At 43.6% G+C, this 24106-nt stretch overlaps 1 protein-coding gene across 1 annotated transcript in view; it reads right to left on the bottom strand.

Annotated features, from left to right (window-relative positions):
* Window positions 1-1806: 1806 nt before the first annotated feature.
* LOC144798394 (cysteine-rich venom protein tigrin-like) overlaps window positions 1807-24106 on the bottom strand; it is a 396128-nt gene continuing 373828 nt past the window's right edge. Inside the window, exon 10 of the mRNA XM_078669247.1 lies at window positions 1807-2545. Coding sequence (XP_078525373.1) covers window positions 2442-2545 — 104 coding nt within the window. The 3' untranslated portion in view covers window positions 1807-2441. The remainder of the gene's footprint in view (window positions 2546-24106) is intronic.

Here is a 24106-nt window from a genome sequence, read left to right as displayed (position 1 = left end):
AAATAAACTCACATACTTAATAAAAAATAGGAAGACCAACTAGGAAATTCCAAAAAAGAGTTTTGGAACATGTGTGTGCCATAAAATAAAGATCATATTCATCAGTAGCATAACATAATGAAAGGGTGTATGAATAGAATATGAACTCAGTGTTCTACTTCGGAATTGGTGTTGTTAAGAAAAACATCCATGGGGGGTTTGTATGTGAAAATTGCTTCAATTGGAATCTGAATATGGAATAAAGTTTAAAACCATATTCCCATTAGGCTCCAGACAGGGCGATGAAGTGGATGTATAATTGGAATAAAAAAGAATTACAGAACATCAGAATTAGGTTACTGTTGAAAAGGAGAGACTCAAACTCCCTACAACTGTTCACTTGGAAGTGAGCTAAATTACACTTCAAATGTAGATTTCAAAGACATACAATCCCACTGGAGAGCGGGAGAAAAATCAAAAGCCCACTGGCCATGAGATATTAAACCCATTTCTCATGAACATATTGCGCAGAAAATCATGAAAATACTGGAACCTTCAGGAATATTGATATCAGGTGTGGCTTACTTGAATTAACACGGTACCCAATGTAAATATGGTTGCGCACTGTTTGGAGACTATTGCTGCATAATCAGAATGTTTACTTGTTCATTTATTGTACTGATTTTTATGTGGAATTCTCCAAAATAAACTTACTTAATAAAAAGGAAGAAGAACGAGGAAATTGCAAAAATGAGTATTCAAACGTGTGTGCCATAAAATAAAAATCATATTCATCAGCGGCATAACATAATGAAAGGGTGTATGAATAGAATATGAAGTCAGTGCTGTACTTCGGAATTGGTGTTGTTAAAAAAAACATTAATGGGGGGATTGTTTGTGAAAATTCCTTTAATTGGAATCTGAATATAGAATAAAGTTAAAAACTATATACCCATTAGGCTCCAGATAGGATGATGAAGTCGATGTATATTTGGAATAAAAAAGAATTAAATAACACCAGAATTGGGTTACTGTTGAAAAGGAGAGACTCGAACTTCCTACAATTGTTCACTGGGAAGTGTGCTAAATTACTCTTCAAATGTCATACAATCCCACTGGAAAGCGTGAGAAATATCAAAAAACCCTGGCCATGAGATATTAAACCCATTGCTCATTGACATATTGTGCAGAAAATAAATCATGAAAATAAAACTTGAGCTTTCTGGACAATTGATATCAGTTGTGGTTTACCTGAATTAGCACAGAACCCAATGTAAACAGGGTTGTGCACCACAACAGTAAATCGGCTCTGGAGTCCATTGAAATGTTATAGACGTTCTAGGACATTCAATCCTCTATAGAACAAATACGAGACAAAGTCACAGAAGAGATCTTTTAATGTTGAAGTCATTTCTTCTCTCTGCACCTGGCAACAATCCATAATGTAAAAACATGCTCACTACGGCCCAGAGCAGTGGCGTGGCTCTGGGAGGTGGTGGGGGGGGAGTTATCCGTCCTTTTTGGGGGGCAGCGGCAAACGCAAGGTAAGTTTCCTTTTTTTTAAATGTATTCTCCCTCGTCGTCATCTGTCCCCTCTCCCCAGTCGCCGTCTGTCACCTCCACCCTGCCCCGCTCTTACCTCTTACCTGCACCAGCTGTCACTGTCCGACAAGCTCAGTGATTGCCCGGGCTGCAAAAGCTCTAGCTTTGCAACTGGTCGAAAGGGAACATTTCATTTCAATATTGCAGTTAGGTGGGAAGTCTGCTGCAAATAAAGGAGGCTTTCTGTGTATGCTGCACAGAAGGAAAATTTAACATAATCTGGCTATCAAGAGGAATTGATTACAACCTTCAAAATAGTTACCAATGAAAGTATTCATTCAACATCAAGTTCTTTCATTCCAAATGTTCAGAAATTCTAAAGATTGCAGTACTTTTTTTTATTGATTAAATTATCGATCCAAATGAGGAATATTGACTTCCATTCTGAAAATTAGTAAAAGTCAGAGAGCGTTATTTTGGGGTGTTAGGCAGATGGAGATGCCACATGTGTTGCTACTGGCAACCCCTGTGTTATAACCAAACTGACCACAGACTCTTTGAATGGTGTTCAGTTAACTTTAGGCTTCGTTGGTTTTGACATTGAAGCTGGTTGTCCGTGCCCGTTATCAATCACAGATTTCAGCTGAGATTTCTAAACAATTATACATTGGCCCATCATTAGGTTTAAAGATCCACTTCCTGTGATTTCATGTGGAAACGAACATGGTACATTACTTCTGCTAGTCCAAAGACATTAGTTGAATGAAGTCACTGTACAGGTCTCTGCAGGAAAACTATGTAGACACCAATAGTGAGTGAGTATGAGAGTACTCATCAGATGACCAGAAAGCTGATTCCAAAATTTAGCTGAGTGTTTGAAAGCATGAGCTGCAAACACCGCACACATTGTGACATATTTCTTAGTGCAAGTATTTCCGCTCATTTGAGTTGATGATCATCATGAAGGAAAGCCCTAAAAGTATCAAAATCCAGTTACTTCTGAGTTTTTGTCCAGTTGATATTTCTAAAGGAGAGAAAAAACAAGTTTTGTTATGAATGGGATCTGTATAAACCCTCCATGACACAAATTTCTAACAGGAAATTCCATGAGGATTAGACAGATTTACAGCAAATCCCTAATTAACACATTTCTTTTCCAGTGAGATTTCTCTATAGCTTTATGGAGTCGCGTGGCTTTACCTCGTACAGATGGGCAACTATTTGCAGTGCTTAAATTGTGCTGGTGATCATGGGTGGTTAGCACAAGCACGCCCCTTCGGGTCTGAGGCTTATTTTTCATGATCCTTCCATGACCAACAGAAAAGCAGAAAAGAGGGGAAGCGAAAGACAAGAAAGCAGCAACAAAGGTGAAATCAGGGATGAAAAAGAACGTGCAAGAGCGAGATAAACCAACAGATCGCTGGTACAAGCACCACTTTGTGGAGACTAGTCGTATTTACATTATCAAACTTTGACTCGGTGTGAGAGAAAGGCACAAAAGGGATGGAGAATGCAGAAGAGAAAAAAAAGGAAAACAGTGACAAAAGGAGAATGCACTCCTTGTGGTAACAGCACTCCTATTTGGGGATCTGCACTTATTTTTCATCTTCTGGCTTTGATCCAGCGCAAGAGAGAGAAAGGCAGAAAAGAGAGACAAAAGAAGGAAAAAAAGATAGGAACACAGTATGACAGGGAAAAAGCAAGAATGAAAAAGCTACAAGAGAGAAAAAACGAATTAGGACGTGTAAGGTAGAAGAAGAGAGAAGTTTGGGGTGTTTGAAGTGAGGATTGAGGGGAGAGGATGTAGCCTTACAGCTAGAGCAGTTGACTTTGAAGCTCGGGAACCGGGTTAGTATCTCGGCAATGACACTCAACATCCTGTGATTCTGGGCAAATCACGTAATCTTTATTTATTTTATTTATTTATTTATTTATTTAATTTATTTATTTAATTTATTTATAGAGTTTTATATAGCGCTGGCTAGACCCGGAGGTATCAGAGCGCTTTATATGAGAATTAACAATGTAACATCAAAAGTTCAACAATTACACAATAAATCCCCCCCCCAAAAAAAAAATAGGCAATACAATTAGGAGAGGAGGTTACAGGAGAGAGAAATGTAGTGGAGGGGGCAGGGTAGGTGAGAAAGGAGGATAAGGGAAGAGACAGTACGGAGAGACAAAAAGAAGTCTGTCTAAAGACCGACTGGGTAGGTGAAGACCAACGAGGGAATCCACGGCCCATCTCACCTATAGCTAAACCAGGTAGCTCCATCGGGCATCATACAAAAAAAGTTCAGTCTCAGTACATTGAGAGAGGGGAGAAGGAGAGCCATAAATAGAGGGAGGATGTGGGAAGAGATGACACGAGGGACGAAAGGAAGTGCAACAATGTGGTTTAACAGTAAAATAGAAAAAGATCAACAATTACACATTGCATCAAACAATCAGAAATACATTAGGAGAGGAGAGAAAGGAGAGAGAAAAGAAGTGGGGGGTAGGTGAGGTGAGAACGTGAGGATAAGGGCAGAGACAACCATAGAGACGAGAGGAAGTCTGTCTAAAGACCAACTGGGTAGGTGACGACCAAGGAGGGAATCCCCGGTCCATCTCTCCTATAGCTAAACCAGGTATCTCCATCGGGCATCAGACAAAGAAGTTCGGTCTCAAGTGTCGAGGGAAGAGGTTCGCAGAAAAACAGGATGGGAGGAAGATACGGCAGAAAGACGAAGGAAAGTCTGACCGAAGACCGGCTGGGTAGGTGACGGTCGAGGGGGAAGTCCCTAAACCCATCTCCTCTATAGCTATCAGGTAGCTCCACCGGGCTTTGGCCAAATAGCTAGGTCTCAATGGGAAACATTTAAATAACATGGAGGGCAGAATAACTGGAGCATAGGGGGGAGGGAACAGGGAAGGTGAGAAAGGGATGATAGGGGAAGAGACAACAAGGACAGGCGAAATGAGATCTGTCTAAAGGCTGACTGGGTAGGTGACGACCAAGCAGGGAATCCACGGACCATCTCCCCCATAGTTAAACCAGGTAGCTCCATCGGGCATCAGACAAAATAGTTCAGTCTCAATACATTGAGAGAGGAGAGAAATAGAGATATAGATAGAGGGAGGAAGCGGGAAGAGACGACAGGAGAGACGAAAGGAAGACTGGCTAAAGACCGAATGGGTAGGTGACGTCCAAGGAGGGAATCCCCGACCTGTCTCCCTTATAGCTAAACCAGGTAGCTCCATCGGGCATCAGACAAAATAGCTAGCTCTTAAATGAGGCGGGAAATTCACAGGTAAACAGGGTGGGGACTAGGACAAGGACAGGTGAGGGCAAAGGTTAGTAGCCGGAAATCTCCCTGTGCCTAACGTAAAAGCAATTTAAACAAGCCTTTGTAATGCAATAGGTCTCGCATTTGTCAAAGTTAGAGCTACTGGCATTATACATTACTATTTTTCTTTCTTTTGGTTTGGAGTGTAGTGGGAGTCTGAACAGAAACACTGCTGCAACACTGCCTAGAGGACTTAGAATGGGAATTACCAATGGGACCAGAGATGCCGCTGCAGCACTGCCTAGAGGACTAAGAATGAGGAATTACCACTGTGACAAGAGACACAGCTGCAGCACTGTCTAGAGGACGTAATATGAGGAATTACCTCTGGGACAAAAGAAAAAGCTATTGAACTGTGTAATGGACTTAGAATGAGGAATTACACACGGGACCAGAGAAACAGCTGCTGCACGGTCTAGTGCACTAAGAATGGGGAATTCAGTGCTGCATAGAGGATTAAGAATGAGTAATTACCTCCAGGACAAGAGAAGCAGCATATTAAAAAAGTAAGGAAACAATGATGCTGTCCACTATGGGGGCGGGGCAAGTAAGCATAACTGTCCTGTGATAGTTCTCTTTTTACAGAAAGTAGGGGAACTGTTATCCTTAAATTAAAAAAAAAGTGTGGGCACCTTGGAAGTAACAATGTGCTATATGCAAGCCTTTTAGGTGCTAGTATCAGACAGTAACCAATCCAGCTAAAACCTAGATTACCTACCTCATTCACTGAACACACCATCCTCGAACCCAACACCTAGCAACCCACCCGATGTCATCTGGCTAGTTGGTTGGGAGGGTGGAGCTTGCAGAACCTCTTCGGACACTACACGATATAAAACGTGCACAAGTCCGCACACTGCGCCACTTAAGAGCACCAAGAAGCAATGCCACAGTCAAAGGTGTGCTTAACCAAAAATCTTGTCTACAACGTTTTTGTCACCTAACTTCGACTTCAGTATAAACAATAGCCAAGTCGATGTGTGGAAATGGCTCATGATTTGAAAATCATCTGCGATCCGCTCCTGCTTGTGGGAAATGAGCTTTGGAAAAAAATTCCAAGATCTCAAGAAACTTTTCTCAGTGAACCAAACACCACCAAATCCTGAGCTTGTCAACCTGCAACCTGCGATAATCTGGAGATCTTCCCACAATGAAGTAACTCAGTAAACCAGGGATATTAGATAACACTATGTGTTCCCTCCCATGCATATTAACATAATTTCGAAATTCTAATTTTTGGTATTTCATTTATTTTCTGTTCAAAAGAAATAGATTTTGGAAGTTTTGATCTTCTTTGTGTAGAAGTAAGTGGTGTTCCAACAAAGATGACAGAGTGGTTTGATGATGAGTTGCAGAGAGCTGTGGGGGTGTTAATAGGTGAATGAGCAGCTTATGGTTCTCTCTGTGCGAATAGAATGGTTAAATGTGACATGCGCAGTCAAAGCTTAAAGCTTCACATGGTTGCACAGACTGGTGTATGTGGCTTGGAGAGAAGCCCTTATAGTGGCGGCATCTCATTGTTCATTATAGCTCATCTAACAGTATGGGTGACCTCTTTCTATTTACCAACATAAAGTGCTTGATGCTGGTGTTAGGCAGTGACATCAGCCCCCATGACGACGCAGCCCACATTCCTTGTTTTATTAGAGGACAATGCATTCTCCCAGGCTTTTATCCATGGAAAACAGGGGACAAGGCCTCCGTCGTGCACAAACGTGCACCTGGCTGCCGTGCCAACAAACCCCACTTTTAATAAGATTATGATGAACTATCTTGAAATTGAATTATTGGTAATTTTTATGTGGGTTTATATTTCCTAATGAAATGATTTGATGAAAATGGACATCGGTGAAATCTAGACATAAATACATTCCGAGAAAAGTTGAGATGAAGAACGAAACGCACACACTTCAAACTGAGCACAAGGGCAATCTCCATGGCCCAGCACCTACCTAGCACACATAAAACTAAAATAAATAGCAAACCAGAATTGATACCTACAGCTATACTCGGCTAAAGGGTACCACCCACAGCGGCCTCTGTAGCACACTAACACCTCTTCAGCTGCGCGCTAAATATGTTTTCTGCTGGTAGGTCCTCCTGACTCTCCCTTGTTAACTGTAATGAAACTGTGTCTTCCTAATCCACTAGAGGGTGATCTCTGTTAATCAGGGTGTGATTGTGTGCTCTTGTTTATTTATTGTACTAGACAGTTTATATATCTTACCAGACAAAGGACGCAGATATTCTTTACTTTGTTCTACAGCCCGTATTAAAAAAGAAAAGAATGCTTTTCAAAGCGTGGTGCCCGGACTTTTTTGTGACATACGTGGCTGCGCTCATGTGAAATGAGAAATTAAATGAAAGGAGGATTTGTAGAGCACGTGGCTACCTGAGGGCGTCCCAGCGCTGGAGAGTAAGCCGGCAGGAAGGGTGAGGTTTAAGGGAATAACCATGTTTTCAGGAGTTTTCGAAAGGAGAGAAGGTTGGCTTCACTGCGTATGGCAAGTGGCAGGGAGTTCCAGAGTTTAGGAGTGATGTAAGAAAAGAGACGGCACCCTGAGCGTGCCTTCTTAATTCTGGGGGTACAAGCTAAGTGTAGAAGGTCAGACCGGAGGTTTCTGTTGGCCTTGTTTGGTTTTATCATGTCTTTCAGGATGGGTGGGCCCTTGCCATGAAGGATCTTGTGAGAAGTGCACAGAGATTTAAAATGGACTCTCTCCTGTATTGGTAACCAGTGGAGCGATCTTAGGGCAGGTTTAGCTGAGCACCGGTGATTTGTGCCTGTCAACAGCCTGGCTGCTGAGTTCTGAACGATCTGGAGTTTAGCAATGATGGATTTGGGAGCGCCCATATACAGGGCATTGCCATAGTCCAGTCTAGATAGAATGAGGCCCTGGATGAGAAATTTCCTAGAGTCGGGGGGGAGGATTTTGCGGGTTGTTCGAAGGGGACCAAAGCAAACGCCCGCGGTTTTCCTAGCTTGGGTTTTGAAAGTGAGGTCATGGTCGAGCCATATTCCCAGACTTTTTATGTTTTCTTTGGGAGTTGGTGCCGGTCCCATGCAGGCGGGCCACATAGTCTCAGGTGAAAAGTTAGATTGGTTACCTATTATCAGGATCTCCGTTTTCTCACTGTTCAGTTTGAGGTGTGAGTTGGTCATCCAGACGGTGATGTCTTTAAGACAGGAGAATAGGTTTTCGGGGGATCGATCCAGTTGATTCAGAGATACGATCAGCTGGGTATCGTCTGCGTAGGTGACTATTTTGATCCCATAGGGGATGACTATTTTCTCCAGGGGGGACATATAAACATTAAAAAGTGTAGGGCTCAGGGAGGAGCCCTGGGGAACGCCACAGTGCAGTGGGGGTAGGTTGGGATTTGATGTTGCCCTCAAGGACTTGAAAGGTCCTGTCATGTAGGAAGGATTTCAGCCAAGACAGGGCCGTGCCGCGACTCCCACGTCCCTGAGCCGATGAACCAAGGTGTTGTGGTTCACCGTGTCAAAGGCTGCGCACAGTTCCAGGAGGATCACAGCTATGGATCCTCCTGAATCGAGAATCTTTCTTGCCTCTTCCACGACTGCTATCAGCGCAGTTTCGGTGCTCTGGCCGGGGCGGAAGCCCGTCTGCGAGATGTGGAGTACGTCACTGGATTCGAGAAATGCAGAGAGCTGGCGGTTGACACATTTTTCTGCCACTTTACTGATCCCAGGCAGAAGGGGAATGTTTTTGCAGCATATCACTGGCAGAGTTGAGTTTTGTGCATTTAACCAGAATACCCACTTATTTTATAGGTGTTTCCATGCAGATGTTTATGTGCCAAGCAGATTATAAGTGTAGCCTGTCATAGGGGGAGGCGGTACATCTTGTCGATTCATAATGTCCATGTTCATTCTATGTACTTAATGGGATTTATGGGGACCAGTAACCTTTGCAGTAAAACTTAGATAACCTGACATCTAGCCACATCCACGTGCCAGCTTTCTTTGTAGGAAAAGACCCCTCAGAGCCTCAAAGAGATTCTGTAAATTAGGCCGCTCTGTAGTGGGAAAACAGCCCAGGGCTAGAATGAGGCACACATACCACCTGACCAGGAGCCTGGGATCAAAGCCGGCCAGCCCGAGTCAGCAGCAGATACTGCTCGTGCAGACTGCTGGAACGGAAGCCCCCTCTCTACTAATGTGCCTCCAAATGGTTCCAAATACGAATCTAGGTTTATTCACAGATATAAAAACGTTGGAGGTCTTAACTTTCTGGTTGTTAAACATTTGCAAAGGGTGCATATCGTGTTGCTTTGCAAAGTAAACATACATTTAAGAACTGCACATTCCTGCACACTTCCTGAATGCAACAAGGCCATATTGTTTCGTATGTTCCGGGGTCTCTCTATAAATAATGGCAGATATGGTACAGACATAGTTATATGTAAATCGCATTCTGGTTCTAAACCACGGAACAGCGGGTAACTCTGTCTGCACTGTGAAGGCTTTCCAGTGTAAAATGGCGTTCAGGATATTTACCGCTGCACTCTCTACTGTGCTTTGCACAGGGGAATGGAACTATATACATCATTGCAAGTAGAGTCACAAGGAGCATATGCGGAAATGACCCTACAGCACCCCGCTCGCACTGTGACCAAAAGGCTGATGAACTAAGCATTTTTAAAGCTAACAATTTTAAAGCTAACGCTGCACTGCAGGAGTGAGAGGGCTACGCCAAGGGTGAAAAGCATTAAGGACACGTAAAAGAAAGTTCCCCTCAAACACATATCAAACACAAAAGCGGCTGAAAACAGTAGTTAGGCGCTGCTGCTTCCCGACTGCAAGGAATTCAGCATCAGATCAGCAGTCAGTAGAAACCCAGCTAACAAGAGGTATGCCAACGTTAAACAAATGGCGAGCGACAGGAGATATTACCGGCAATAGGAGGAGTTTTACCCAACATATAGATTACTTGAAGTCTCTGAGAGACAGTGCATGCGCTGCCTAGGCGAGACCTAAAAATGAATGTGCCCATCTGTAGTGAACTGGTGCTCATGTAAATCGCTCTGGTCAAGTTCGCGGTATATAAAATTCCCCAAAAAAAATCAGGACTAGGAGGTTTTAGTGTTAGGCAAACATGGCATTAGTTAGTGACAGCAGCAGGACCCTGTGAAAAACCTTGGCCCTGCACTTACTGTTTTCAAACTAAGCCCTGCCAATTTGGATTGGTTGAGTGGCCTTACTGTGATATATGGGTCGGAATCAACCTTGACTTGGGGCTGGTGATTTTGACTGCACACCACACAAGTATGCTGTGGATAGGTTGTGGCAGCAATAACGTGAACATTTTGTGACAAGAAAGTAAAAAAGTTCTTGCAGTCAGAAACAAACATGATGTGTCAATTATGAATAAATAAGCTTCTGTAGCTATGAATGTAAAAAGTTCCTGTTTGTGAGCCTACCTCCAGGTCACCGAGGCTCCATCCATCTGTGGCGCGAAGAGTACCAGCAGGGTTGGAAGGGGCGGCCGGGCTTAGCTCCGCTGCAGCGCTTCTGTGACCATCGCTTCTGTGACCAGCGCATCTGTGTCCAGCACTTCCGGCTGGCCGGGCTTGGCTCCGCCGGTCGGGAGCTCTCCCAACTACAATCCCCAGCAGCCCTGAGGTGAGAGCGCCTCCCCCAGCGTCACCGCGTAGCGCCAGGAGGCGCATAAGGGGAGAACTCCTGCCGAGGACTCTGTGGCAGTTCCTGTTTGTGAGCCTACCTCCAGGTCACCGAGGCTCCATCCATCTGTGGCGCGAAGAGTACCAGCAGGGTTGGAAGGGGCGGCCGGGCTTAGCTCCGCTGCAGCGCTTCTGTGACCAGTGCATCTGTGTCCAGCAATTCCGGCTGGCCGGGCTTGGCTCCGCCGGTAGGGAGCTCTCCCAACTACAATCCCCAGCAGCCCTGAGGTGAGAGCGCCTCCCCCAGCGTCACCGCATAGCGCCAGGAGGCGCATAAGGGGAGAACTCCTGCCGAGGACTCTGTGGCAGTTCCTGATTGTGAGCCTACCTCCAGGTCACCGAGGCTCCATCCATCTGTGGCGCGAAGAGTACCAACAGGGTTGGAAGGGGCGGCCGGGCTTAGCTCCGCTGCAGCGCTTCTGTGACCAGCGCTTCTGTGACCAGCGCATCTGTGTCCATCACTTCCGGCTGGCCGGGCTTGGCTCCGCCGGTCGGGAGCTCTCCCAACTACAATCCCCAGCAGCCCTGAGGTGAGAGCGCCTCCCCCAGCGTCACCGCGTAGCGCCAGGAGGCGCATAAGGGGAGAACTCCTCCCTCGTCCCGCGAGGACGCGCGCGGGGCGCGCCGGGCTAAGCCCGGGCAAAGGGCGGGCCCTCTGAGGCCCTCAGAGACCGCAGGAGACCGGACTGGGCTACCCCCCTGTTATTTGTGATTTCTTTCCCCAGCATCCCAAAGGTAATCACCATATTATACAGCCGTTATAACATAACACTTTGTTGTTGACCTAATGGAAGCCAAAAGTAAAAATAAGAGTAGAGTGCTGGATAGAAAAACACCGATGCATACACGCTCAACTACAAGGAAACAAACTTTGGTGCCAACTCCCCTTCCCACTTTAACTGCAATAGATAGGATGTTGCAACAAACTATTGGAGTAGTTGTTAACGCTATCGAAAATACGGAAAGAAGACTTTCTTTGCCGGCGAGTATGTGTCTAATAAGTCAAACACCAACAATTGTTAATACACATGTTAGCGTAACAAATGAAACAACTATGTCCCATGACTCACTTTTATTGGAATCATTTGCAGGCTTGCCAAGGTATGATTTAAGTCAACCGGATGTATCTCAACCTTTAGTACCTACCGTTATGTGTACTAGGGAATGTAGATTGTCAATAACACCTGACTTATCAGCTAGCATATTGCCACAGCCTCAAACATATAGTGACATGCCGGTAAATGTCACAGACTTGGAAGGCCATGATACTAACACTGTCATTCCAACTGTACAAATTAGTGATATTAGTTTATCAAATAGTGAAACTGACTGTGATTCTGTACCCCCCAAAAGAAAGTTTACCCAAGGTCGTAAGAGAATAATAATCAATAAACAGCCAAGAATATATGTAAAAAGAAAAAAGAGGGTTCTTCAAACTTTAGAAACCAATAACAGAGAGGGTGATATACAGTTGGAAACTCTATCTCCAACAAATGTTAAGGCACTTACAGCATGCTTCGAGGAAGTGATAAAAACTTATATTGCACCTGTGATGGCAACTCTAGAAACTCTAAGTAAAAAAATAGAGAATCTGGAAAAATTGGGCATAGCCAACCTGGATATCCTAGAACAATTGGGTACGCAAGCCGGTCCCCATATAATTAACGTAGAACCTGGGAATCCGAGTATAAACAAATTAAACTCAGCAAATTATATCCCAAAAGTGCCCACTGTGGCTGCAAATCCGGTGCTTTCTTCTACAAGTGGTAGCCAGAGGTCAACACTCACCACCCCGAAGACAATGATTAAGACATTGAGTGGGCAAAATGCAGTCAGGGGTCAAAGAAACACCAATGCCCAGATATATAATAAACAGAGCCTACCTGCACCTAGGCGTCATATTAATAACGTTATTCCAGCTACTATTAATTTGCCACCTGATTGTAGACCATTTGTAGCAATACTTGCGAATGTCCCGAAGCTGTTGCCCAACCAATTTTAAAACCAAGAAACCCTAAAAAATAAAACCTTATATTGGTTAGTGAAAAACTGTGGTTTTCCAACACGAGGTGCTGATGAGATCATAACCACACAGAGGGTAGGCTGGGTGGGTCCAAATAAAAAGGAGATAGATGGGGATTGTATAATCATAAATTTTACGACTACAGAATGGGCTAGAGATACGATCTTACACGCACCTATGCCATCAAGCCACGAATTTAACATCACGTTGTTCCCATTAGACTATTTCTATAGGAACCAGGCAGGAAGACAAATTATCACAAATAACTTCCAACATCCAAGAGTGGCTACTATAAAGTATCCTAATGTTGTTCCCATCTGTCCGCCTCCACTCCCCAATCTATATGACAACTTCCTGGTCCCAACTTCAAATAGATTTCAGTTGTTGAACTCACTTGAGGAGAACGACTGACTGGCTGATTTATCTTCGACCCAACATTCTGGTAGCATTGAAATGGGTGTTATAGTAACATTAGAGAAGGAACCGGGTAATGAAATTTGTTTACAAACCACAACTGAGCCACACCTATCACTGCCAGAAAATGTGCTATGTCTTGGAAATGTTACAGATAATGTTATAAATGACAATATAACTGCAACAACTGTTAAGGATAATGATAGTTTGTTTGTAAGGCAGGAAGTATCACTCTTGTCTAATAACCCAGAACGTCTAGGTACGAGTTGCGCTGATTCCCTTATAATTGTCACCTGGAATATAGCGGGAATTGCTTCCAAATTAGGTACCCCGTTCTGGGATGACTTTATTGCATGTGGCTATGACATTATCTGTCTACAAGAGACATGGGATACAGAATTAATAGAAGTTGAAGGCTATACCTCCCATAGCGTGGCAGCAGTAGCATCCAATGTTGGTAGAGCTAAGGGTGGTCTACTGACTTTGGTTTCAACCAAACTAACGGAATTTATTGCTGGGGGGCACACTGTAGTTTGCCACCATGGTTCAGTATTGCGATTAATACATAGTCATGGCAGGGTCTTAATTATTGTAAATTTTTATAATAATATTGTGGGCTCTAAACGAGACAAGATTGTCCCCGAGGTGGATTGTGCTATCGAAGCTGCGATTACTCTTACTAAGAATAACTTTGTAATATTGTGGACAGGCGATTTTAACATTCAAGCCTGTAGACATGCCCGGAAGGGATTTTGCGGACACCATGAAGATTATGCAGGGGGTGATAGCGTTTACGTTAATCATTTCCCGCACAGTAATTATGGCAGCGTATTGAACAACTCAATAGCCAAATTCAATCTGGAATTACTTGAATGCACAAAAAATAAAAATAATGAAATGTGCCCTACATTTAGGGGGAGAGATGCCCATTCTAATATTGATCATATTTTATTGTCTAGTGGTTCGATTTTTTCCAATGTTTGGGTAACAGCGCAGCCTGTGAGTGATCACAACAGCATCTCAGTGGAGTTAACGGGCTGGGGACCAAAAACTGTTGTGCACGGTAGATCTGTTCATGGGATTTCCGCTGTGAGACCAAATGGTACGAGAATTAAATGGGCTAAAATTGACCCTGACAAGTTAATGAAGGATGTTTTATGTAAATGTACTAGAGAGGTTGATTATTGTCTTGCACCTGATGTGATAGCAACAGCCGTTCTCTCTAATTTTATGAAAATTACATGTACAGTTGAAAACACCCTGTTAAGAAGAAATAGAGGGACTAAAAGGGAAAAAACTGTCTGGTTTGACAAACATTGTGCTAAGACTTTGAAAAGATTGAAAAGTGTACTTGATGTTAAACCCAGAAACAAAGAAATAGTCAGAGAAGAACGTATTAATTACAAAATGGCCTTGTCAACTAGGAAAAGGGAGTTACAGGATGAAGCCTGGAACAAACTTGATATGGCTGCTGCAACTAAAAATCACAAATTGTTCTGGGATACTATAAACGGCTCATTTCTAAAAAATGAAAATATTCCAGAGGTCAGTTCTCACGTTAGTTGTCAAGCATGGATTGCACATTTTTCTGAGATTTTTAACTCTGATTTTAACCCAGATGGGTCTATTTTACGTTTTAAATGGAAGAAAATGCAGTTGTTTTTAACATTAAATGAAGTCACAGATGCAATTAAAAACAGTAAGGGGGGTAAAGCACCAGGGCCCGATGGGGTACCCATGGACTTTTATAAACATGAGATATTATTATGGGCCCCAATCCTGACTCGCTATTTTAACGCAGCAGTGGAAGGTAATTTACCAGTGACATGGGGCCAATCAATTATTATACCCCTCTATAAAAAAGGTTCCAGATCGGAAGCAAGGAATTATCGGCCAATCTCGCTTCTAGACTCGACAGTTAAAATCCTTAGTCGAGCTCTATTAGTGAGACTTGAAGCCTGGACCGACGAGAATAACATCTTGTCCCCTGTGCAGTACGGATTTCGTGGGGGAATAGGAACAATGGAGCAATGTGTGAACCTGGAACTCATAGTCGGCAAGTATACCAAAGCTAAACCTGGTAACCTTTACCTATGCTTTGCCGGCCTGAGTTCCGCGTTCGATCTGGTGGAACACTCACTGCTCTGGCCCACATTATTGGCAATGGGCGCCCCTACTGAAATTATACATCTGCTAGCCCGCTTGTATAACAGTCTAACAAGCAAAGTAAGGTTTGGAACAGATGGTGAATGCACCCCTTTCTTTGATGTCAAGAGGGGCATCCGTCAAGGATGCGTACTCGCCCCCTTATTATTTTCCTTATTTATTAACTATGTTGATACAACTTTAAGAATGATCAATGTAGATGCACCGACTATAAAAGGCAACCCTATCCCAATCCTTTTATACGCAGATGCAGCGGTTCTCCTCTCTAGGACTCACAATGGACTGCAACACTTAATTAACCAATTCCACGTATTTATAGAAAACAGGAGATTGAAAATTAATAAAGGGAAGATGGTTACCATGGTGTGTGGAAAGAAACCAAGAAAACATAAGCCTTTTTTCTTAGAAGGGGGGAAATTAGAAAGTGTTAATAGTTTCTGTTATCTAGGTATTACCTTCTCAGGAGACGGGAAATGGATTAACGAACAAAAAAGTGTTCTTTTTAAAATGGCTAGGAATACTAACTGCATTTTCAGATTTGCGCAGAATTCCTGACATGCTGACCCTTTTTAACGCCAGATGCATTTCGTCAGCCATATATGGGGCTGGAGTCTGGGGGTATGACGAACAGAGTGCTAAAACTGTTCAAGGGAAGGAAAATGTGTTTTTAAAAAGACTGATCAGTGCCCCAGCGACGGCCTCAATGGAGTTATTACATAAGGAACTAGACCTGTATCATGTTAAAGATCTAATTGCGCTCCGTCCTTTGTCCTTATGGCGTTCAATATGGGCTAAGGAGGAGACAAAGTTTACACAGGATGTAATAGCTGATTGTATTAAGCTCGACCATCGATCAAAAATTCCTTGGCTGAACCACATATATCATTGGTATAAAGCATTGTATGGTCTGGATATTTTTAAAGATTTTAACATGGATCCTATTTTATCAAAACGGGAGCTGAAGGCGTCCTTTTTGAAATATTCAGCAGAGATTAGAATGGTAAAATATAAGAAACAAAGTACATACAATCTCTATCAACAATATAATATTAACGAAGGTTTCCAATTTTATCTTGCAATAGTTAGTATTCCCTCCCACCGATTTGTGTTAACTCGTCTCTGTCTAGGAATTGTACATCATCTTGTGGCCTTCCCTGTGCCTAAACAACCTGGAACGTGCCTGTGCCCATGTGATGGCAAATCAAAACAGAGTGTATGTCACTTTATGCTATTTTGCACTTTTTATACTTCCTTTAGGAAATATTACTTGAAACCCATCTTTTTAAAATATGATACGCATCAGTCACAAACAGCAATGAAATTAGTATTTAATCTTGAGTCCCCAGATGTATGTTTTTATGTGGCAAGCTATATTTTAAAATGTATTTCTGCTAGAAAATCAATTATTATATGAACTATGTTAGCTGCTAAATGCACTATGCACTTTATAAACAGGATGCTGCTGATATCATGCTAATTTGCACATACCTGTTTGAGTACCTGTTATTACGATACAATATCCACTACTGGAATGATTCAGCACCTGCACTTTTGCCATAGTTATTCCCTGTAAATAGCCTGATTAGACGCTGTTATATGCATATTGCACTTTAGGAAGGATGTTGCTGATTTTCTTATAGAATTTCTTATAGAAAATATCCATCTGTACATATATTAATACAAGAGATGATACGTAGCACTTTAAATGCACATTTGCACATCCTCCGTGGTCGTATAATTACCAATATTACAGCTAAATGTATTTTTCTAGATGACTTTATGATTTTGTATTACTATTATTGCCAAATGTTTTTATTTTATGTGCAATCCCATTATTTGTCACTTCCTTTTTCCCCTTGTTGTTTTAATATGTGTAAAATTTTTATGTCTGTTGCTATATGGTTGTGTTATTTTACAAACCGAATAAAGCATCTTGAATTGAATTGAATTGAATTGAACATGATGTGTCAATTATGAATAAATAAGCTTCTGTAGCTATGAATGTAAAAAAATCCTATGTCGTGTACTATTAAAGCTGTGAGTATCTTATACAGCCCTTCCAAACCACAGATGTGCTAGATGCAGATGTCAGCCACAACACCAAATTACAAGATACCGGCCAAAGTAACTAACTCCTTTGTTCCAGCCGCCATTTTGGAAGAAGTCTCTGTGCTGGTAGGTCCACCATAAGGAGGAGGCATAACCAGTACCAGCTGTCACAAAAATGAATCCTGGAAATGTTATATCAGCCTTTGTCAACAGCCTTCTGCCATTAATAATGCTTCATAGCGCTTTCTTTATCTTGGTTCTCTTTTCGTATATGTTATCCATCCAAGATCAATAAATTGAGCACCAATAAAATGGATACTGGTAATACCCGTTATTCACAGGGCTTTAATAAGGTGAAAACTGATGAGTGACAAACTATATAAAAACAAGTAATTATAAATGGCAAGAAGTACTTTATAAAAACTAATTACAATAATGAATCTGATTCATCCAATATGAGCTTTTTTGTTAGATTATCCCTTTTTTTTCACTGTCTAAATTGTCACACTGTGACCCTCATCCAGGCAGGGTCAGCGGTAATCTGAATTCACAGTAACAGCCCACTCAGTCCCAAACACAAAAACGTTGCCAAATATTAGCTGTGCAGGGGGCCATGCTTGGTGCCACAATTCAGCACCTCCAGCACCCGGCAGGGAATGTGACCTCACACCCATGTTCCAACTAACAATCTTACATGTCCACCATTCAAATAAATGTCACATTTCCCTATGCTAATTCCCCACTAATCCTGTTTGGGTTCCGGAGTAGCGTGCTACCCACTGAAAAGCGCTGTGACACCTCACCCGGGGTAGAATGTGCTCTATAAATGCAAACATTTCCCTTTTCTACCCCTCCACTATCCTTTTTCAATCCAAATATACTCACATGTCCACCGCTCAAATTAATGTCATATCTCCCTATACTGATTCACCACTAATCCTTTTTGGATTTTGGAGTACCAAGCTACTTGCTGAAAAGAGATTTGAAGCCTCGTCAGGGGTAGTAAGCTCTGCATAAATGCAATTACAATTACAGAAAAGCAATCTTGAGTGGTTCTCAGCCCAAATGGGCAGCTCTTACATCCCCCAAACACCAAGTGCACCCATCATTGACCACCTTTCCTAAAAAAGTTAGGAGTTACGTTTATAAGGCTAGTTTGTTCCTTACCACAGGCCCTTTACTATAGACAGAGCACACATGGGCCACAGCCCAAATAGAAGATTTTATGTCAGCCACTGCAGAGAGGAACTTTACATAGACATTACCTTATATCAAGCAGTCCTCTCCAGTATCGAAACAGCCACACCTGTCTCACTCCCACTGTTAAATTTCCAAAAATGTACACAAATGTTTTTTGCTTTCTCGAGCAGATATTCAAAGTGTCCACAGACACATATTAAAGTCAATGGTGAGATTAATTAATGAGTGTGCTCAACCACAAAGTATGGGGAGGGCGATCATGATCACTCGAGACCAAACTGGTCTGATTTTATGGTTCATTAACATAAAATTTAGTTTTGTGGAAGAGCAGTCAAGGCTATCAAGATGCCGTTTTTGCTGTCAGAGAAAACACAAGGCCCCCATTGGTTACCGTTAGTGTTTTATTAATCACATTTAAAGTGCTACAAGCATTGACGATCAGCCTTCATTCTTTAAGACCTACAATAGATCTGAATCTTAAATATATTTTTCACTTTATCAATGTATTTGCCATTGTGCTCGTATTTTTCCATTTTCTTTGCACCGGTCATGGGATGTGTGGGCGTGTCCCTTCCTTGATGTATCATGTCAACACCTTGCTTAGCCTTTCTCATACTTAAGCACTTGGAAGCACTGAATAATAAAAATATTTAAAGTTTTTATAAGTTGACATTCGGTATACATGATCCCATTCTGTTAGTGCAAGCCCTGTAATTCTGTAATTCCTCACCAATATTTAAAATGTTCATAGAATTTATCATGCACAAAATAATCTGATGATTCAGCAAATAATGCCTTCAGATTCCCCATGTGATCAGCACACAAATTAACTCGGTAGAGTGTGTCTTTTGAGTATAGCGTGTCATAAAACATGCACGTCTATTTGGTTTTAAAACTCATTTCATTAATCTGATAGGTCTGCACAACAATTCACAAGTTCCATGAGTTACAAGACCTAAGAAGGAATTGCACTGTGAATATCTTTACAGTCTAGTTATACATGTATATGATCACTCTAACCCTCGTTTTTCACAATTTAATTTCCATGTTGTCTTATTACTGAAAATAAAAATTGTCAACAAATAAACAATTAACCACTGTGTGGCTATATTCTTGCCTGCATTTAATTTTCATAGTGATCTATATGTCTGTATGCCTGAGTCCCTCGGCATCCTGTTTTAGGATACTAACGTGGGATTTCGAGTATCCTCATATTGTTCGAAAGCATTTCTGTTCAGAGCCTTTGTTTCTCAGCCTTGTCAGGGAGTTGTGGGCGTTTATAATACAATTTATTTTCAAGGAATATTCAACAGCCTCAGTCCTAGTGCACATCATGGAAATTAAAATTGCATTACATAGCGCTTACTACCCCTGATGTAGCATTAAATCACTCTACGTCGAGCAACACACTACCCACGTGCCCAAAGTTAGTGCTCAGTCCATTGGTTATTGGGGCTAAGGAAACCCTCCAATGCATTACATTGACTATGTGGTACATTAGTCACTTACATGTGACCATTAACTAGAGCTATGTGAGAAGCAAATTATTTTAAAAAAGCTTCAAGACAGACCGGCATCAGATTTAGAGTAATTTAAATGAGCCATCACCATAATACATCAGGCATTGAAGGAAGTCACAGTGGCGTCACTAGGGGGGTGCGGACCGCACCGGGTGACACCATCGCATGGGGTGACACCGTTACGCTGTTTTCAGGTTTTTGTATGATACCTCCTGTGTTGTTTTTCGCTCCATATCGGGCCCTGAATTCCCCCCATTCCCTCCCCCCCCCATCCCCTCCCCTCCCCCCCATCCCTTTTTTTTTACCACTTGAAGATCCCGCCCTGAACGTCTTTCATTAACAATCTAGCATTTACTTGAAAAGACCAAGACCATCCTTTTCCGGCATAACGCTCTAGCCGTCTGACGCCGGGACAGCGTTTCTTCTGCCACACCTTTTCTTCACGAATACGGTTAAGTGCTGCTGGTCTTTTGCAATGTATATTGCCTTGCTTTTGAGCATTCCTCCCCAGATCGTTTATTTCCGCATTTCCTGGCTTCTTTAGACTGGATGCCTCGTATATCCATGCACGGAGGACACCCCTTCCGCACCCGCTAGCCCTGCACCATGGCATGCTCCCCCGTGGATTCACCTCCACTTCAATCCTAAAGTGAACGCAACATCCGAAAACTCTGTTGCCGTCGGTAATTATTTTCATGTCCGCCCACCTAGCTGTCATTTCTTTTCCGACCTTAAATAGTTCCTTGCCCTTGGATGTATTATATTATCTGGTTAAAGTACTTTTTCTTTCTTGTTCTGTTGCAGCCATTCTTTTGCATGCAGCAAAACTTTCGCCAACCAATATTGTCTGGACGTGATTATTTAAAATATCGTTTTTTCGTCATTTACCACACCCCATTGAGTTTCTGGCTATCTTCATATCTTTTCGCCTTGGTAAGAAGTTAGCGTCCGTTCTCAGGCCTGGAGAATCATTTACTTGATTTATCTGCTCTTATCCAGCTGAACCCTGTTTTTGCTTTCATTATTTCCAACAGACATCCTTATGGTGTTTATTGTTTTGATCTGCATTTTCGACTCTCCACATTTGTGTTCGTGTACAGTGCTCAGGTACTATGCTTCACTGCCAGATTTTCTTCTTACCTCCTATAGAGAGCACGTTACAGCCACCAGCGCGTTGTACGCACTGTCACAGGGTCCCAGGAAGTTGCCCTGACTAGGCCTCAGAAGGACGCTTTGCCAATGTTACATTTCACGAGTGGATTTCTTTACGTCAGCCCCTTGACGCCTGCCCACCCTGGACTAGGAACCCCTCTAGCATGCTTCACAGACGACTAATGCGCAGAATAAGCTGGTCATTCCTGAGGTGAAACTCTGAGGTGAGGTTTGACTTTTAGTTAATAAGCTTCTCCTGTGTTTATATCCAATTATCCACTGCAAGGCGCACAATGTTTTTTGGTCACGTTTTCTCCGCAAAGCCCCCATTTTAGACGTTTTCTGCCCCCATCCTGGCCAGCCTCCCCTTTCCCGTCCCTAATCTGCTCGAAGGTGAGGGCGAGTGTGTCTTCTGTGTCTATTTAAACTTTTCCACTCAGTGTTGCGTGTAAGAACTCAAAGTGCATTTCTTTAGTTTATTTCAGTCACTTTGAGAAGAGCCAAAAACTTTGAGGGAGAAACCATCAGGGGTGAGGGTGGGGGGTAGAAGGTGATGAGAAAAGGGTTAAAAGAGCAGCAGGTGGGGGAGTGGGTGCAGGCGGAGGGGGTGGATGGTGCAGCAGAGAGGGAGATGGTGCAGGGAGAGATGGTGCAGGGAGAGATGGTGCAGGCAGAGGGAGAGATGGTGCAGGCAGAGGGAGAGATGGTGCAGGCAGAGGGAGAGATGGTGCGGGCAGGGGGTGAGATGGTGCGGGCAGGGGGTGAGATGGTTCAGGCAGGGGGTGAGATGGTGCAGGCAGGGAGTGAGATGGTGCAGGCAGGGGTTGAGATGGTGCAGGCGATGGTGCAGGCAGGGGGTGAGATGGTGCAGGCAGGGGGTGAGATGGTGCAAGCAGGGGGTGAGAGGGTGCAGGCAGGGGGTGAGATGGTGCAGGCAGGGGGTGAGATGGTGCTGGCAGGGGGTGAGATGGTGCAGGCGGAGGGGAGATGGTGCAGGCGGAGGGGAGATGGTGCAGGCAGGGGGGAGATGGTGCAGGCGGAAGGGTGAGACGGTGCAGGCGGAGGGTAGATGGTGCAGGCGGAGGGGAGATGGTGCAGACAGAGGGAGAGATGGTGCAGACAGAGGGAGAGATGGTGCAGGGAGAGGGAGAGATGGTGCAGGCAGGGGGAGATGGTGCAGGCAGGGGGAGATGGTGCAGGCAGGGGGGAGATGGTGCAGGCAGGGGGGAGAGGGCGCAGGCAGGAGGGAGAGGATGCAGGCAGGGGGGTGAGATGGTGCAGGCGGAAGGGAGATGGTGCAGGCGGAGGGAAGATGGTGCAGGCGGTGGGGAGATGGTGCAGGCGGTGGGGAGATGGTGCCGGCGGAGGGGAAATGGTGCAGGCAGAGGGAGAGATGGTGCAGGCAGAGGGAGAGATGGTGCAGGCAGAGGGGGAGATGGTGCAGGCGGAGGGGGAGATGGTGCAGGCGGAGGGGGAGATGGTGCAGGCGGAGGGGGAGATGGTGCAGGCAGAGGGGGAGATGGTGCAGGCAGAGGGAGAGATGGTGCAGGCAGAGGGAGAAATGGTGCAGGCGGAGGGGAGATGGTGCGGACAGAGGGAGAGATGGTGCAGGCAGAGGGGAGATGGTGCAGGCAGAGGGTGTGATGGTCCATGCTGTAAGTCGTGAGGGGGTGACACCATGAGTTACCCGCACCGGGTGACACCAACCCTAGTGACGCCACTGGGAAGTCATTCTAAGTCATTTATTATCAAGGCGGTGTTCTATCAGTATTTTTCCTCTCTTGCCTAAATCGTTCCGAGACTGTAAAAAAGCTAACTAATTAGATACAAATCATTTAGAATAATAGCTATATGTTCAATGATCAACGTAAAATTGTAAAGATGAAATGACATGCGTTTTAAACGTGTAAACCGCATTACGCAGACTTAGAGGCTGATTTAGATCTTGGAGGACGGGTTACTCTGTCACAACGGTGATGGATATCACGTACGCCTAAATATAAATACCATTATATCCTATGGGAGTGAGATTTACATTTCGGCGGACAGGATATCTGTCACGGTTGTGGCAGAGTAACCCATCCACCAAGATCTAAATCAGGCCCATAGTTATTAGAATAGGCCGCAGAAAAGCTTAAATGCAAGTTTTCTTTTAACTAGCAGTGAACTCGATATTGATGGACTGTGCACAATGAAATTTAGAAGCTTGACATTAATGTGACATTCTTAGAATTATTCGTCATAACTGCAGAATTTTCCTATTTAACAAATGTTGCCAAGAAACATATTATTGTGATAAATAAAATTCCTACTATCCCCATATTTCACATAATGCTAGAATAGTACAGTTGTACATTTTAACACCCTGACCGTCCACCGTGGTGTTGGCATTCTAATCAGTGGGCGGGGTTTGGACGGCCCCCCGCCAACCTCCGCACATGCCCACCGTCACGTGGGACGGCCAGGGGGCGTCCGCAGCATCAAAAGAGTTAAAACAGTATTTCTTGGTCTTGTTAATGAAATGTGTTACTACGGTGTTTGTGCAAGTTGATGTTACTCTTCTTTAGCATAGTTTCTTGTTTACGCAATAAAACATTTAGCATTAGATGGATTTCAAATATTAGGAAAATACTGACAGCTCTGGGCTTTCAAGGGCATTGGTACAGGCAAGATCCACAAAGCAAAGAGGAGCTATTGGGAATGGATGGACAGCCAGGAAATCAGAAAACCCAATATGGGCTGATTGACAGAAGAATTCTATCTACATAAGGAGACTAGATACCTTGAGCCCTATTTAGAGTTAATACAGGTCCCAAGGTACAGGACGCTGTACATCCATTTCAGGTTCGGCACGCTCCCTGTCTGCGCACTAAACGCAAAATGGCACCCAACCAAACAGACATTAGAGGATTGCCCCTGCTGCAGAGCCCTGTTGGAGTGTGTTGCTCACGTTATGTTTGTTTGCCCGGCGTATAATGTACCAAGGTTCAAATGGCTAAAACAAATCTGCCAGCAACTGGGCATGA

The sequence above is a fragment of the Lissotriton helveticus genome, chromosome 12, assembly GCF_964261635.1.
Source record: "Lissotriton helveticus chromosome 12, aLisHel1.1, whole genome shotgun sequence".
NCBI lineage: Eukaryota > Metazoa > Chordata > Amphibia > Caudata > Salamandridae > Lissotriton > Lissotriton helveticus.
This window is presented reverse-complemented; position numbering and strand designations above follow the sequence as displayed.